The sequence below is a fragment of the Sparus aurata genome, chromosome 6, assembly GCF_900880675.1.
Source record: "Sparus aurata chromosome 6, fSpaAur1.1, whole genome shotgun sequence".
In the NCBI taxonomy this organism is placed as follows: Eukaryota; Metazoa; Chordata; class Actinopteri; order Spariformes; family Sparidae; genus Sparus; species Sparus aurata.
Genome location: NC_044192.1, coordinates 14,274,896 through 14,288,163, shown reverse-complemented (window position 1 = coordinate 14,288,163; position 13,268 = coordinate 14,274,896). Strand labels below are relative to the sequence as shown.

Below are 13,268 nucleotides of genomic sequence, written 5' to 3'. Positions count from 1 at the left end.
CGTGCACGGTTGTTTCTCTTCCCCACGCGAGAAGACGTACAGGACGGCACGCACGGGATCGTGTGTGATGTGTTGGTTGTGTCGGTACCCTCACCTTGAGTTATTTAGGCCTATAGACTGCTCGCTCACCTTTGCATGTTCCCTGTCCACACAAGCCAACCTGGATATGTATGTTCTCTAATCAAGCTTGACTTGTTTTTTAATTCAAAGACATGATTCCCGGCTTCACCGTGTAGGCCTTCAGTTTCACGATACAGCCTGAGAACCTTGAGGCCAGCAGGGCTAGTATCCTGCTAAGCCTCTCGGAGTACGGAGAGCAAATTAGGATTACTATTAGGATTACTATTAGGATTACTAGCTTTCCTTGAATGACTGTCCCGTTCTTTCTAATCTGAAATTGATCCTAAATTTGTTAACTTACACTTGGGTGCTAAATGGCCGGCCTGTAGCCTACAGCCTCCTCGTTTCCAGTCGTGGACGTGTTCTTTTTACCTCATTTCTTAGTTTGCTATGATGGACACGTGTAGGATTTCTTCTCATTGTTCTCCAGAATTACAGAGAGTGACAGTTTATCGATACTTCAAAGTATTTCGCCGGGCCTGACAGGTTTCCTCCGTCTGCCCTGGGTGACGTTTCACTACTGCTAAAAGAAATAAAACATTTAGGCGATATATCCTGAGCTGATCTCGTCAGCTTCATTCCTGATGCTCGGAAACGCTCCTCAAATCTGGAAGCCTAGGTGGAGGAAGGAATCGGATCTTTTCATAGTAAGAGTACCAATATAGCAGCGTAAAAATACTTTATTACACATGAAATTCCTGTGTTCGGCGTTCTCTTACCTGTAGCAGTAAGCATTTCACTCTTGTAGCTGGTTAACGACTGACAGGGAACCCCAAACAAGACTTGAAAAGTTTGGGCAACCTACTGGGGTAACCTTTAACATTTCATTTATTTCATAAGCTTATCATATAAACCTGAAACCTAAGCTGTCAAGTTACCGTAGTGAGGTTAAAAAGTGCATATTTGCCTCTGAAATGTAGTGAAGTAGAAGTGCTATAAGCTAGCATGATACAGTAATACTCAACTCAATTAAACAACAGTACATGAGCAGTTGAGATTATTTCTGATTTACCTTGCCCTCTGATTGGCTGTTTCGAAGTCTCACCATCATGCTCGGCTTAATTGAGTGCGGTGGTGCAGACGAAAGCTCGGGTTTGTGATTGTGGACAGTGTCCTCGGTGTTGAGGCAGAGCGGAGAAACAAATCCCTCAAGTTCAAATCAGTTATGGATCAAACTGAGCTTGTAGCTCTTGAACGTCATCGCCATCCTGGACCAGGTATCCAGCGACGAACCATCGTCCGCAAGTTTCAGGTGGATCTGGCTGTTTTTTGATTAGAGCACAAGTCTTAATCAACATTGTCTGACTTATCGTTTCTGTTCTCTTTCTGCTTTCAGGGGCCGGTGAATCCGGGAAAAGCACGATAGTCAAACAGATGCGAATATTGCACGTAAATGGCTTCAACGCAGAGTAAGTGTCAGTTTCTTTCGTGGTTTGTGATCACACACACCTGCAGCGCATTTGATCACACAGTGTATAGGTGAAGAAGTGATGATTTTAAAGGTGATACTGACGGGATCAGTTACGATAGTTGTTGACCAAATACCTTGATGATGTGCTGATGTTTCGGGCACGACTGTTGTTGCATTCATGAAATACAAATGAAAGGAGTAACGGCAGGCAGTTCAGAGAGATTCGCTGTCCGTTTCCTATAACAAGATGATCAATTGATTAGGAACTATATCAACAACAATGTGTATCAAAAATGATTGAGGTGAAACAAAGAGTTGATTAGTCACTGGACAGAAATTTTGTCAAAAACTACAACCTCTGTTGTTAATCAGTTACAAATCTCAATCGAAACTAATCCAATATTCTCAGGTTACAGCTTCTCAAATGCTCGGATTTGCTGTTTTCAGTGTGTTTATATCTCATTTAGTCAGTCGGTATCACCGTTACTTCAATTTCTTTGGTTTTAGGACGTTTCGTCACACTAAACAAGACATTTCACAAACCTGCGATGAGCTTTTTTCCCACAGTTTTCCAGCATTTCGTGATGAAGTGATTCATGGATGAATTGAGACAATAATCAGCAGATTAATTTCCTAACAATGGATTAAATTATTTGTTAGTTGTTATAATAACAATAAGTGCACATAGCCAATCCCACTGGCTTGTAGTTAGCTACAATATAGAAGTTGTATGTTTAAAATGAAATATTTTCTAGCCTTAGAAGTTCTTGGAGTCAAGTAGTTATTTTTTAGAAATGGAACCATTAATGGATCAGTTATCAACTATCACATTGATAGGCATCTATTTTGATAAGCAATTAATCGGTTTGACAATTTTGTTTAAGGGAGAAAAAAAATCAGAATTCTTAAATTTGATTAATTTCTGTTTTCTGTTTTCTGGATATCTATGGGTTGTGGACTAAACGAGACATCTGAGAACGACATCTTCGAAATTGTTCACCATTTTTTGACATTTTATAGACCAGTCAACTGATGGATGACTCATGAAAATAACCAGCAGATTAATCAACAATGAAAATAATCGTTAGTTTCAGCCCCGGTCTTGTTTAGACAGCGAAGAAGAATATGATTACCCTCTTTTTCTGAAATGTGGCTTCTTCTGTTCTCGGGCAGTTTTCTTGGTCTAATGTAAATTAGCAGCTTTCCACTGTCTGAAGGAAGAGGAAACCTGATTTTCCTTTTATTTTATAACATGACATATGATTGTACTGATCGTTAGAGGGAAAACTTAGCATCAGTTTCCAGACATGAAGGATGTTAATCAGTTGAAACTGATCACCTGGCAGGTAGACAACTATTTGTTTTCCCCATTTCCATTGGCACGCTTCGCATTGTTTAAAAGAAAACCTACCCCAGTATGGGCTAATGAAGACAATGAAGTCACATGTTTTGGGCAGATTTATGTGATGTTTTGGAGTAAATACTCGAGGTTTGTGTCGCAGAAGAAGAGCAGCTTTATCTGTTTCAGGTTTTTCATGGAAACATTGCCCTGGGTGTTTTTCAAGCTATCCCGTCTTGTGAATGTCCTAAAAACTCGATCCCAAATTGATGTAATGGAAACAAAAGTCACATTTTTCTATTCTTAATCATCCGTTTTCCTAGAAAGGGGTTTTGGGTACAGGAGCATCATCATGTGCTTATTTTTGGGTCATGTTGAACAGATGCTGCTGGCAGACCCAGACGCTCTGGTGTAATGACAAATCCACAGTCTGCTGTCACTCCCCAGTCGTGTTAAGCTCCGGGGGTTTTGTTGCTCTCTTTGGGCCAGAGGGGTTTCACCTTGCTGCGTTTCCCCCTCTTGGTGCAGGGCAGTGCCAGGCAGTGCAAGGTGCTGGGAGGATGGGTACAGGAAGAGCTGATGGGGAGTGACACAGTGATATAAGAGGAGGGTGAGAGCGGGTAGTGTGGCTGAGGTGAGAAGAGACCAGTGTGGTAGTGCATTTCAAAATGGGTGTTCTTTTTTTTGTTTTGTTTTTCGTCGGAGGTCCGAGTGTGAGGAATGTAGTCTCTCTCTCTCTCTGTTGCACCGCGGTAGCTCTGAGTGAACTAAAGGGACGAGGAGCCGAGGGAAGCTCTCTGAAGCCACGCTTATTAAGTAAAAACATCTCCTTCCTTTAAGGAAATAATCAAAATCGAGGATGTTTCTCAGCTTTTTTTGTTCGGTAAATCTTAATTTTTAAAGAGGGACCAGCAGTCTAATGAGATCACTGAGTATGAGAACTTTTCACAGTGGAGTCAGCGCCGATAAACATGCAAAATGCCGTCCCAGTTACATGAAACCTGAGACTGAAAGCCCTCTTTATCATTTTATGCATTGTAAAAAGGGTTACAGCTAATGAACTTTTTCATTGTTGATACATTTGCTGATAATTTTCTTAATAAAAAAAAAAGAAGTCTGTCAGTTTCCTGGAACCCAAGGCGTCTTATTCTGATGTCTCATTTTGTCTGAGCAGCAGTCTAAAACCTGAAGATATTCAGTTTACTATCATCAAAACCAGGATATACATTCATATTTGAGTTGAGGCACATGATCACTTATACAGACCTCAAATGATCAATTCAGAAGTTGATCAAAATTGTTTCCATTTAAGTTCCTTTCATTCTAAAAACCGGATTAATCAACACATAATTTCTGATGGCACCAAAGATATAATGAGTCATTCCCAGAGTCATAGTCTTGGTCACAGCAGCTGTAAATCACCTCCTTACTCCGTCCCGTCTTAAATCTGGTGGTCTCAGAGGCTTTGTTTGGTCCTACTCTAGTGTCCAGCCTTGTTCACTGGGAGGTTGGTTGCGCGCAGTGACTCCCCCATAACCCAAGATTTAGATGCTGACACAATCCCGTCAGCCAATGGGGACATTTAGCCTAGATATACCTGAGCCACATGGTAATAGCAGCTCGGTGTGATGACAAATGATAGCTACAGCAAAGTAGCTAGTATACCTTGCAGCAGTAAGTCGTTATGCTGCCTCCTAGAGTTTTGGAGCTACCTCTGAAGAAAGATCTTCAATGACTGATTTTTATGACTAAACAAACGAAATAAATGAAAACAGAATAAACAAATTGACCTTGAAGGACAACACAATTTCAAACTGTTTCACTTTGTTTATACGGGGCGGACCCTGCCACCTTTCCAGCTTCAAACAGTGTTGTTGGGACCTTATTTTCCTTTGAGAACAGCTTGTTCATTAAGTTATGGGAACAATAAATATGTCTGGGTTTGTACTATTACATCAGTAATATTAAATTCTGAGTTTGAATTTCTTTCTAAAATAACTGAAAAAAAAAATGTATGCATCCCATTTAATTTGGATCTATTCAAAGCTTAGTGAGATAAATAAATATCTCAATTGTTTTGGTCAGGTTATCCTCTTGATTATTGATTATTCCTTAAAAATCACCAGTAGCCATCCCGGAAACACTTCTTACTTGATTGATATTGAGGTATGAGGTTATGAATAATATTGTCCGTAACACCGAACAATGTTAGTTAACACAGACAGAAGTAAGAAGTAATGGTCTTCCAACTCAGTTTCATCAATGCTAGTAATTTGGAATCCTTCTGATCACACAGGCCTGATTCAGTGGTCTTGATGGGATCCACTGCTGCTGTAGTGTCAATATTGCTGCACACTGCGCTCAGACGTAACACACGTTCTGTGCTGAGTCTGAGCTCTGATATACTCAAGATATTTTGGGTCATTCAGGAGAAATCGCACCATGCAGGTACCCGATTGTGTAAGCGGCTCTATGGTCGTTTCACTTCGGGGAATTTTAGTATCAAATCTGCCTTTCGATTGTAAAGCTTTTGAAAGAATTTAACACCTAACCCCGGCGCCCGTGGTGTCTGAAAGACCTGTGTGACGTTAGGCCTTTACTACTGGTATCAGCGAAAGCCCACAGATTGCATAAACTAAGTGCCATGCACTGGGGCTGATGCTGAAATCCTGTTTTATCTTTACAACAATAAATGGGCACAATCTGGAATGTGTCATTGTGTTTGCTAATACTTTGGATTCTTCTTTGTTCTCGTGGTAGGTTGTTGTTGAAATTGGACGCAAAAAAACACCTTAAAATGTGCAGTAACAGTCCGCAAACCTCCACTCGACTGTTTTTCTGTTTGGTGAATGTCATTGTCAAAATTAAGACACATACTGCTGTTCTGTATCAGCACGCACACAAAATTCAGGAGGTGCACTTGGTCAGCAAAATGAAGGTATCTGTTCATCTGAAGCAGCTGTAACACTGATGTCTGCTGTTATTTAACCTCCTCCACACTGAAAAAACAAAACACTTCTTTACAATTATTTTGGAAGAATCAGGGTTTTTGTTATAAGTGATGGACTGCAAGTGTTATGTTGGCCTCGATGACTCGGGTAAATAATGCTTAATTCTCTGAATTTATGCTTCTGTGTTAAAAAGTAACTAACACCAACCCTTCTTTGTTCTTCACAGGGAGAAAAAGCAGAAAATTCACGATATTAAAAACAACATTAAGGAAGCTATAGAGGTAAGAATCTGATCTTTTGACCCCATAGTGCATGGTACAGCGTGAAGTTTGGGTTTCTTAAACAGTTTGTAGCACTTTAACCACCGTATAGGCAGCAATGATGAGAGATATGACTGACAGATTTGAGGACTTGATGAGCAAAGTGTTATTATTTGATTTTCTATAAAATATATGAGCTTTTCAAAATTATTCCTGACCCATTGAGGCAATAAAGGAACTTTGTGTCAGTGTTTCCTCTCTAATTGTTTCGTAGCGGTGGTGGCAGCGGTTAATTTTCTGTTTTTGTTCCACGTCTACATTGGTTTTAGTTTTGGTTCTAGGGTTAAATTGCTGATGATTAAAGGGCTGCTGCAGTAGCAGTAGGCCTTATGCCCGTTGGTCTTTTTGTTTTGTTTTGTTATCGAGATTATAATGTTCAATTTCCCCTTTTATCTAGTCGTGGTGGTAGTTTTCTTAATGTGAGTGCTCACCACTCCTGGATGGACCGTAGAGGAAAACACTGTTGTTTCAAGACTAACAACAGTCTGATACTTTTAAGATATTGTCTAATGAACGTCAGGAAACAGTTTTCCTTCAAAATAAGAGTCTAGTTCAGTGAAAAGATGCTTCCTTTGACGTGTAGATGTAGGAGTTTTAAGCTAATATAAACTAAATAAAGTTGACTATTAAGTCTGTAAGTGTTGAGTTTTAAAAAAAACTGATTATAATATTAAGTCTTCTTCTTCTGTTCTTTCCATCCAGACGATTGTGGCAGCCATGAATACACTCACACCGCCATGCCAGTTAGCCATTCCTGCAAACCGATGCCGAATCGAGTATGTCATGAACATAGTAAACCAGAAGGATTTCGAGTTTCCTTCGGTAAGTTGAACTCTTGACTCTCTTGACTTCTACAGTGTTTTTTTTCATTCTTTCTACTGCAAGTCCCAAGTTTTGTACCGATGACCTCTAAATCCTAAAGTCATTGGGAGGTCCGTGAATTGCTGCGTCTTATAACCAGAGGCAGTTCATAAAGTTTATACGCTGTCCTACTATTTGTGCACAATTGTTACAAAAAATCTGAAAAGCAAATATTTAAATGACAAAGTCCGGAGCTAATCTGTGTGATATAAAGGCCAGTGTTGGGTACCCCGGTTTTATGTAACTTGATGAGAACCAAAACAAAAAGTTAAACGAGTTAGTTGATTTGTCGATGGAAAAGTTTTTGTCAACAATTAGATCTTTTCAGTTATTAAATAATACAAATTGTAGCTCCAGCTTCTTAAATGTGAATAGTTACTGTTTTGTAAAGTCTTCTACGATATTCAACTTAAATGGACTGCAATTTTATAGATTTTTCTGACATTTAATAGAGCGTGCGATTAATCATGAAAATAATCTGTAGTTAATTAGTTGCAGCCATAAACTTAATTCAGCTCTTTGAAATGAGGACTTGAGCAACATGTTGAGAGCTAATGAAAATTTAGCTACGTTTCAAATTGTTCTCAAAGTCTTATTAAAAGTGCTAACAAACGTCGTTGAGTGTCAGATCTCGCTTGCTGAATCCTCCATCTCCCCTGGCGAGGTGTGCTGCAGGTGTGTAAGATACCTCACAGGGGCAGCCTGGTGTGTTTGCGCAGTGGTTCAGTAATTAGCAGGTGTGCTTCCGCTTGGGAAGGCTGTCAATTGAATGAGCCTCTCACCTGAGAGATCCACAGCACCTATTAACACTGATTGTCTGTAATAACCCTAAATGTGTCTGGAGGGACCTGTCCTCCAGAAACACACAGGCTCAGAGGGTTTCCCCCTCGAGCTGCAGTCTGCTCCCGGCGGCCCGGCTGGGAGCCGCCGCAGGTCGCGGTCCTGCATGAGACTCACTAACCAGAGAGGTCCAGTTTACTCTAGTGAGAAGGAAACGGACCAAAGAAAAAGGAGTTTGTTTTCTTAATGTATGTTTGTGCAACGGAAGGACGGGTTTACTACTGTACGGCCCTCGTTTCCTCAGGCTGTATATGTCATACGATTAACAAGTCACCTGGTCCACTATAAAAGATAAAACCGTAACTGAACATTGTTACAGTAAAAGATTAGTTCTTTCAAAGTAGCGTCAGATGAACATGTAATGCTAGCTAAAAGAATCGGTGAGTCACTTTTGAACGATTGAACGGAAGCGATTATTTAAGTTTAGTTTCTTGACAGCAAAAAATCAGGGAAGATTTTGATGACTGATTAATGCTAAAAATGGAAAAAGTGCGATGATCTGTAGCTTTCATTGTTAATTTGAAATTCTTTGGTTTTGGACTGCTGGTCAAACAAAAACAAGACGCTTAAATACGTTTTTCACTTTTTTCACTTTAAAAACTTATTTATTGAGAAAATAGTCTGCAAAAAATCTGTGTTGTAGCTGTATTTTTTCAAAAGTATAACATTGTAATTTTCTGTATATCAATAAATGGTCATGCATTTGATTTAATGCTCAGTCAAAATTGAATCATGATCATGATCTGTGATCATCAGGCATATAAACTCACATGATGCAAACATTCACACAAATCACTACTCTGTTAATTTGACTTAAATTCCTGTCAGTTTTTATTTTTCAAAGAAAAATTCTCAGATTTACTGGGGGGGTTTTTTAAAATATTTTTTTGGCCTTTTTGCTTTTTGATAGAACAGCTGAAGACGTGACAGGAAACAGGTTGAGAGAGTGGGGGAGTGACACACAGCAAAGGGCCCCGGGCCGGGACTTGAACCCGGGCCCGCTGCAGCGAGGACAAAGCCTCTGTACATGGGACACCTGCTCTAAGGCACCAGATTTACTTTAAAATTATGCAACTTATAATGTCCCAAAATAATGTGTTTGCAGATTTTAAAAGTTTTATAATATAAGGAGTGATACGTCACTTTAATCAGTAAGTAGAAATACATATTTAGAGGACAGATGTGATGTGGTCAAACTTTGAAGCTGCGAAATGAGAAAAAATCTGTGCCGTATTCTGCACTTTTGTCAGATAGCGTTTCAACTGTTTAATAAGGGAAAAGGTTACATACAGAGGAAGAGGAACGCTGTGTCTTCCCTGGTGTTTTTCCAGCGTCAGTGTTTAAACCGGTCGTTTCCACTGTGTAGATTTGTACACAACAGCTGAGTTTCCAGTTAAGTGTGTGTATTTGTGTGTAAGCAAAAGGAAGTCTCCTGATATTGTTTCTGTTACTTCATGGCAAGTTTATTATGCGGGCCTGCCTCGAGCCGACCCTTCACTCAGGCTGGACCAGACTTCCACTGCAGGGCCTCTCGACTGGAGGGAGAGGACCGGCACTCGGACTTTGATTTGAGTTTGGTTGTTTTTTTCGTGTTGGGTGCAGCGGGCTGGAGCATAAATGTGGGGAGTCGTCGGAGTTCCACTGTCATTTTAGATAGAGGATTTCAGCGCCGGTTACCTAAAGCGATGTTTAATCAAAGTAGCAGCGTCCAGAAACAGAAAAGCTTTGTTTTCTGCCCGTGGAAGTGATTGGGTAGTTATTCAGGAAAGAGATTACAGTAGAAAACTATCTGATAGGCTCCTCCAGCTCCTCCACCGCCTCCCTCTCCTCCTCAGCCCCACTCCCCCCTCGCCTGGCCTTAGGGCCTACTGGAAACCAGTTGGACTGGTTGACTCTGCCCTCAGCAGAGGAGGAAGTGAGAGAGAGAGAGAGAAAATAAGCACAAGAACAGGATTTAATCTTCATAGTCTCGATTTCCTCTTCGATCCTCGTTTCTAATCAGTTTTTGATCCCCATTCTCCTACAGTGTTACTTATAAAATGGACCACGCCTTTATGCGAGATTAAAAGATTGTTCCAGAGGTTGTTTACTCACGACGTGAATTCCACGCAGACTGATTACTGCCATGCCCACCTGCCCTGAGCCACCTTGTATAGTACAGATCCACAGATACACATCATTGTTCTCATTATTTACTGTAAATACTGTAATAAAAAATGCTCCCATTCCTACAACAGACAACACCTTCTGTTCTTAAAAAATCCTCAGTTTGAAAAAGAGGAAAAAAAAAACCTCCAACAGGAAGCAAAAGGGAGGAATCTCATTACGAGCAACAAAGGAGGCATCCTTCTTCCCGACGGACAAACACAAAGTAGATGTTGAACATACAGAGAGACTCTCTGAATCCAATACATAGGTTTTAAAGACTTGAATGTTGTGCATATGCAGGAATGTTTAAAATGCATTTCTGAGGTCTCAAAGAGTTGAAAACATACACAATGTAAGAAATATCATACATCATTTTACCCGGTAGGTTACTCAGAACACCAGGACATACATTAACATTTACATTTAGAGCATTTAGCAGATATACAGATTGAATTTACAGTAAATCACATACTGCAACATGGCGTTAGAACACAATCTAACACAGGATCTAAAAGTAGGTCTATGTATACTCAGGTCACAGCCATTCAATATTCTTAAGCAGAGCTGCGTCATGGAATAGTTTTTTCTGATTTGGTCAGACTCTCTGAATTTTAGAAAATTTAAATTATTCGACTTTAAGAGAAACTGATCGACGATCCTGAAGTCGACCTTCATGATCTCTTAAAAAATAAGAAGCTGTAAAGCATTTCACCTCAGTTATTGGCTAATATAAAGTGTCGTGGCTTTATGAGGTTTATAGTTCTTGATCCTTAATATATATATTTATATATCTTTATTATACATATATACATTTTTATACAGCAACGTTGTTCTTATTCAATAAAGCTTCTGTAAGATATAACGAGAGCTGCCACTTAAAAACGTTTTCATTATCTATTAAGCTCAGTTGTTTAGTTTTGAAAGAAGTCAAATGTTAGCACCTGGAGCCCAAGCTGATGTCTACAAAATTGACAAAAAATAAAAGATACTGGATACTTTTAAGAGGCGGGGACCAGCAAAAGTTTTTGTTGGATAAATGAATTGACGATTAGCGAACAGGTCAGCTCTAAATTGCGCCAAATCAACTGAACCAAGTATTAGATTTTTTGATCGATAGAAATATATATCAGCAAGTGTTTGGGATGATTTAATTGTTTAGCCAAAAATGGTGAACCCTCATCTCACCCCCTGTCTCAGTTGTGTTGATTTGGTCCTTTTTTCTTTGGAATTTTAAACTGAATACTTCAGGGTTTTTAGACCGAAGAATGCAGTTGAAAGAGGGTCACCTTTGGCCTCTGGAAATTGTGATTGGCAGTTTTCACTACTTCAAGGTTATATTTTTTTCTGGGTTTGTGAGTTACCCTGGAAACTTGTTCTGATTTGTTTGCTTTGAGGGATCCTAGTTTTAACTCAAAAGAGTAAATAATAGCAGAGGACAATAAAAAGACCTTTGACAACACTCTAGCCTCTTTCTAATCACTCTTGGTAGCCTTCTGACTTGTTTGAGAAACAGGAAATAAATGATAAATTGCAATACTAAACAAACTGGAAACAAAACTGCTAGTTTGAAACGGACCCCAAGTGTCACCTTGTTACCGCCTCGGTCATCCCATCTGCTTTTTACAAACTTGCATAAATCCGTCAGTTACAATCGTGGCCATTGCAAAACCTGCTCACGCTCAGTTAAATGAAGTACTTCTGAGGGTATACAGTCTAACTCTATGGCTCATAATGGCTTATTTGTGCTTGACCACATTGTATGTGAGCGGCTGAAGATCGTAGTGAGGAGATAGGCCCCTGTGTAGTGACAGCCAAGCCTTGTGTCAGTACAAAGCTCTCCGTTTCTTCGTGAACTCAGTGAACCACTCTGTTTCCTGCCTCCGTCAGGGCCCGCTCATCTGTCGCTCCTCTCCGAGCCGGTCTTAAACCACAAGCCAAATGAGGGAGTATCGCCGCCTCTCCCCCCAATCTGTCCTGAAGCTTTTTTTACCCGCCAAGACGAGAAATGGGCTCCAACCAGCCCCAGACCTTCTCTTGTGTTACCGTTCACCAGTGTCAGGACTCAGTCATTTGGTGTTTGCTGCATTTGAATAATCATGAGCAACTTTTTTTAACAGCATTTCTCCTCTCATCATTTTTAAGTCCTGCAACTAATGATTATTGACCTTATTCTCAATTAATCCCTCCTCGCGGTGTCACAATTTCTGTTCAAAATTCAAAATCAAAAATTGAATCTAATTCCTTTCCCTTTTTCCCAAACTTTAACTTTAACTCTAGAATCTTGATTTTTAGAGAATAATTTTTGAACCTGACTAACCCTAACCTGCAAAAAGCCATCAGGATCAAGTCACACAAAATACCAGCATCTTTTAAAAGAAGAATTTAAGCGCAAAGCTTGTGATCTGTGGATCTTTACAAGTCCAGATCGAAAATAGTCTTTCAATGGCATAGCTGTCGGCGCTGAAAAAGAACAAAAAACAATTCATTGAAAAATCTAATTTAATCGTCACCTAAAAAGTTGAAGTCAAATTGAATCATGGATTTGGAGGATCGTGAAACCCCCTAATTGTGTGATTTGATAAAGTGTCAGTAAATAGAGAAATATGCTTCAACAACTCCAGGCTTTAAATACGTTCATTTAAATGTCATGCAGGACAAATAAAAGCATGAAATCCTCTGACGACAACAGTTATTCAGTGATCAAAATAGTTGCAAAGTACGTGTTGCTCAACTAATCGACTGAACACAGTGGAAGATTTGCCTCGTTCAGCCAGCTGCTCATTTGCGAACATTGTGTCAATAAGCAAATCTGCATTTTTTGCAAAACAATTTTGGTGACTTGCTGCTGGTAGCATTTTCTCTATGTCTGCATCTGTAATCTTAGAGGCTCAGGACACTGAAAAGATGGATTCAGAGTGATATTCTCCTCCACAGAAAAGTAACTACAGCAGGTCAAGACTGATGCTGATGGATGTCCACTGCATTGCTTATTTGTTGCACAGGCGCCAGGCGAATGTCACCCTCATTTGCATGAAGTTTAAATTGGTCAACTAACTTTCAGCCCCCTTATTGATTATTGGTCCAAAGAAATAAATAAGGTAATACACTTTCAGATGTAATAAATGCAGGAGGAAGCTTAACATGCTTGTTGACAGCCTGTCTGGAGTTCTGAAGAAGATGTAAATGGTGTCCAAACATTAGTTCTAATCACTTTGTTGCCTTAATTTGTGATGTCACATCATTGTTTCAGGGATCCTCCCCCGCTATAAACGAGAGCC

At 39.8% G+C, this 13,268-nt stretch overlaps 1 protein-coding gene across 1 annotated transcript in view; it reads left to right on the top strand.

Moving 5' to 3' along the window:
* LOC115582612 (guanine nucleotide-binding protein G(s) subunit alpha-like) overlaps positions 1-13,268 on the top strand; it is a 35,206-nt gene that overhangs the window by 2,486 nt on the left and 19,452 nt on the right. Inside the window, exons 2-4 of the mRNA XM_030418664.1 lie at positions 1,457-1,529; positions 6,048-6,102; positions 6,844-6,963. Of these exons, the coding sequence (XP_030274524.1) occupies positions 1,457-1,529; positions 6,048-6,102; positions 6,844-6,963 (248 nt within the window). The remainder of the gene's footprint in view (positions 1-1,456; positions 1,530-6,047; positions 6,103-6,843; positions 6,964-13,268) is intronic.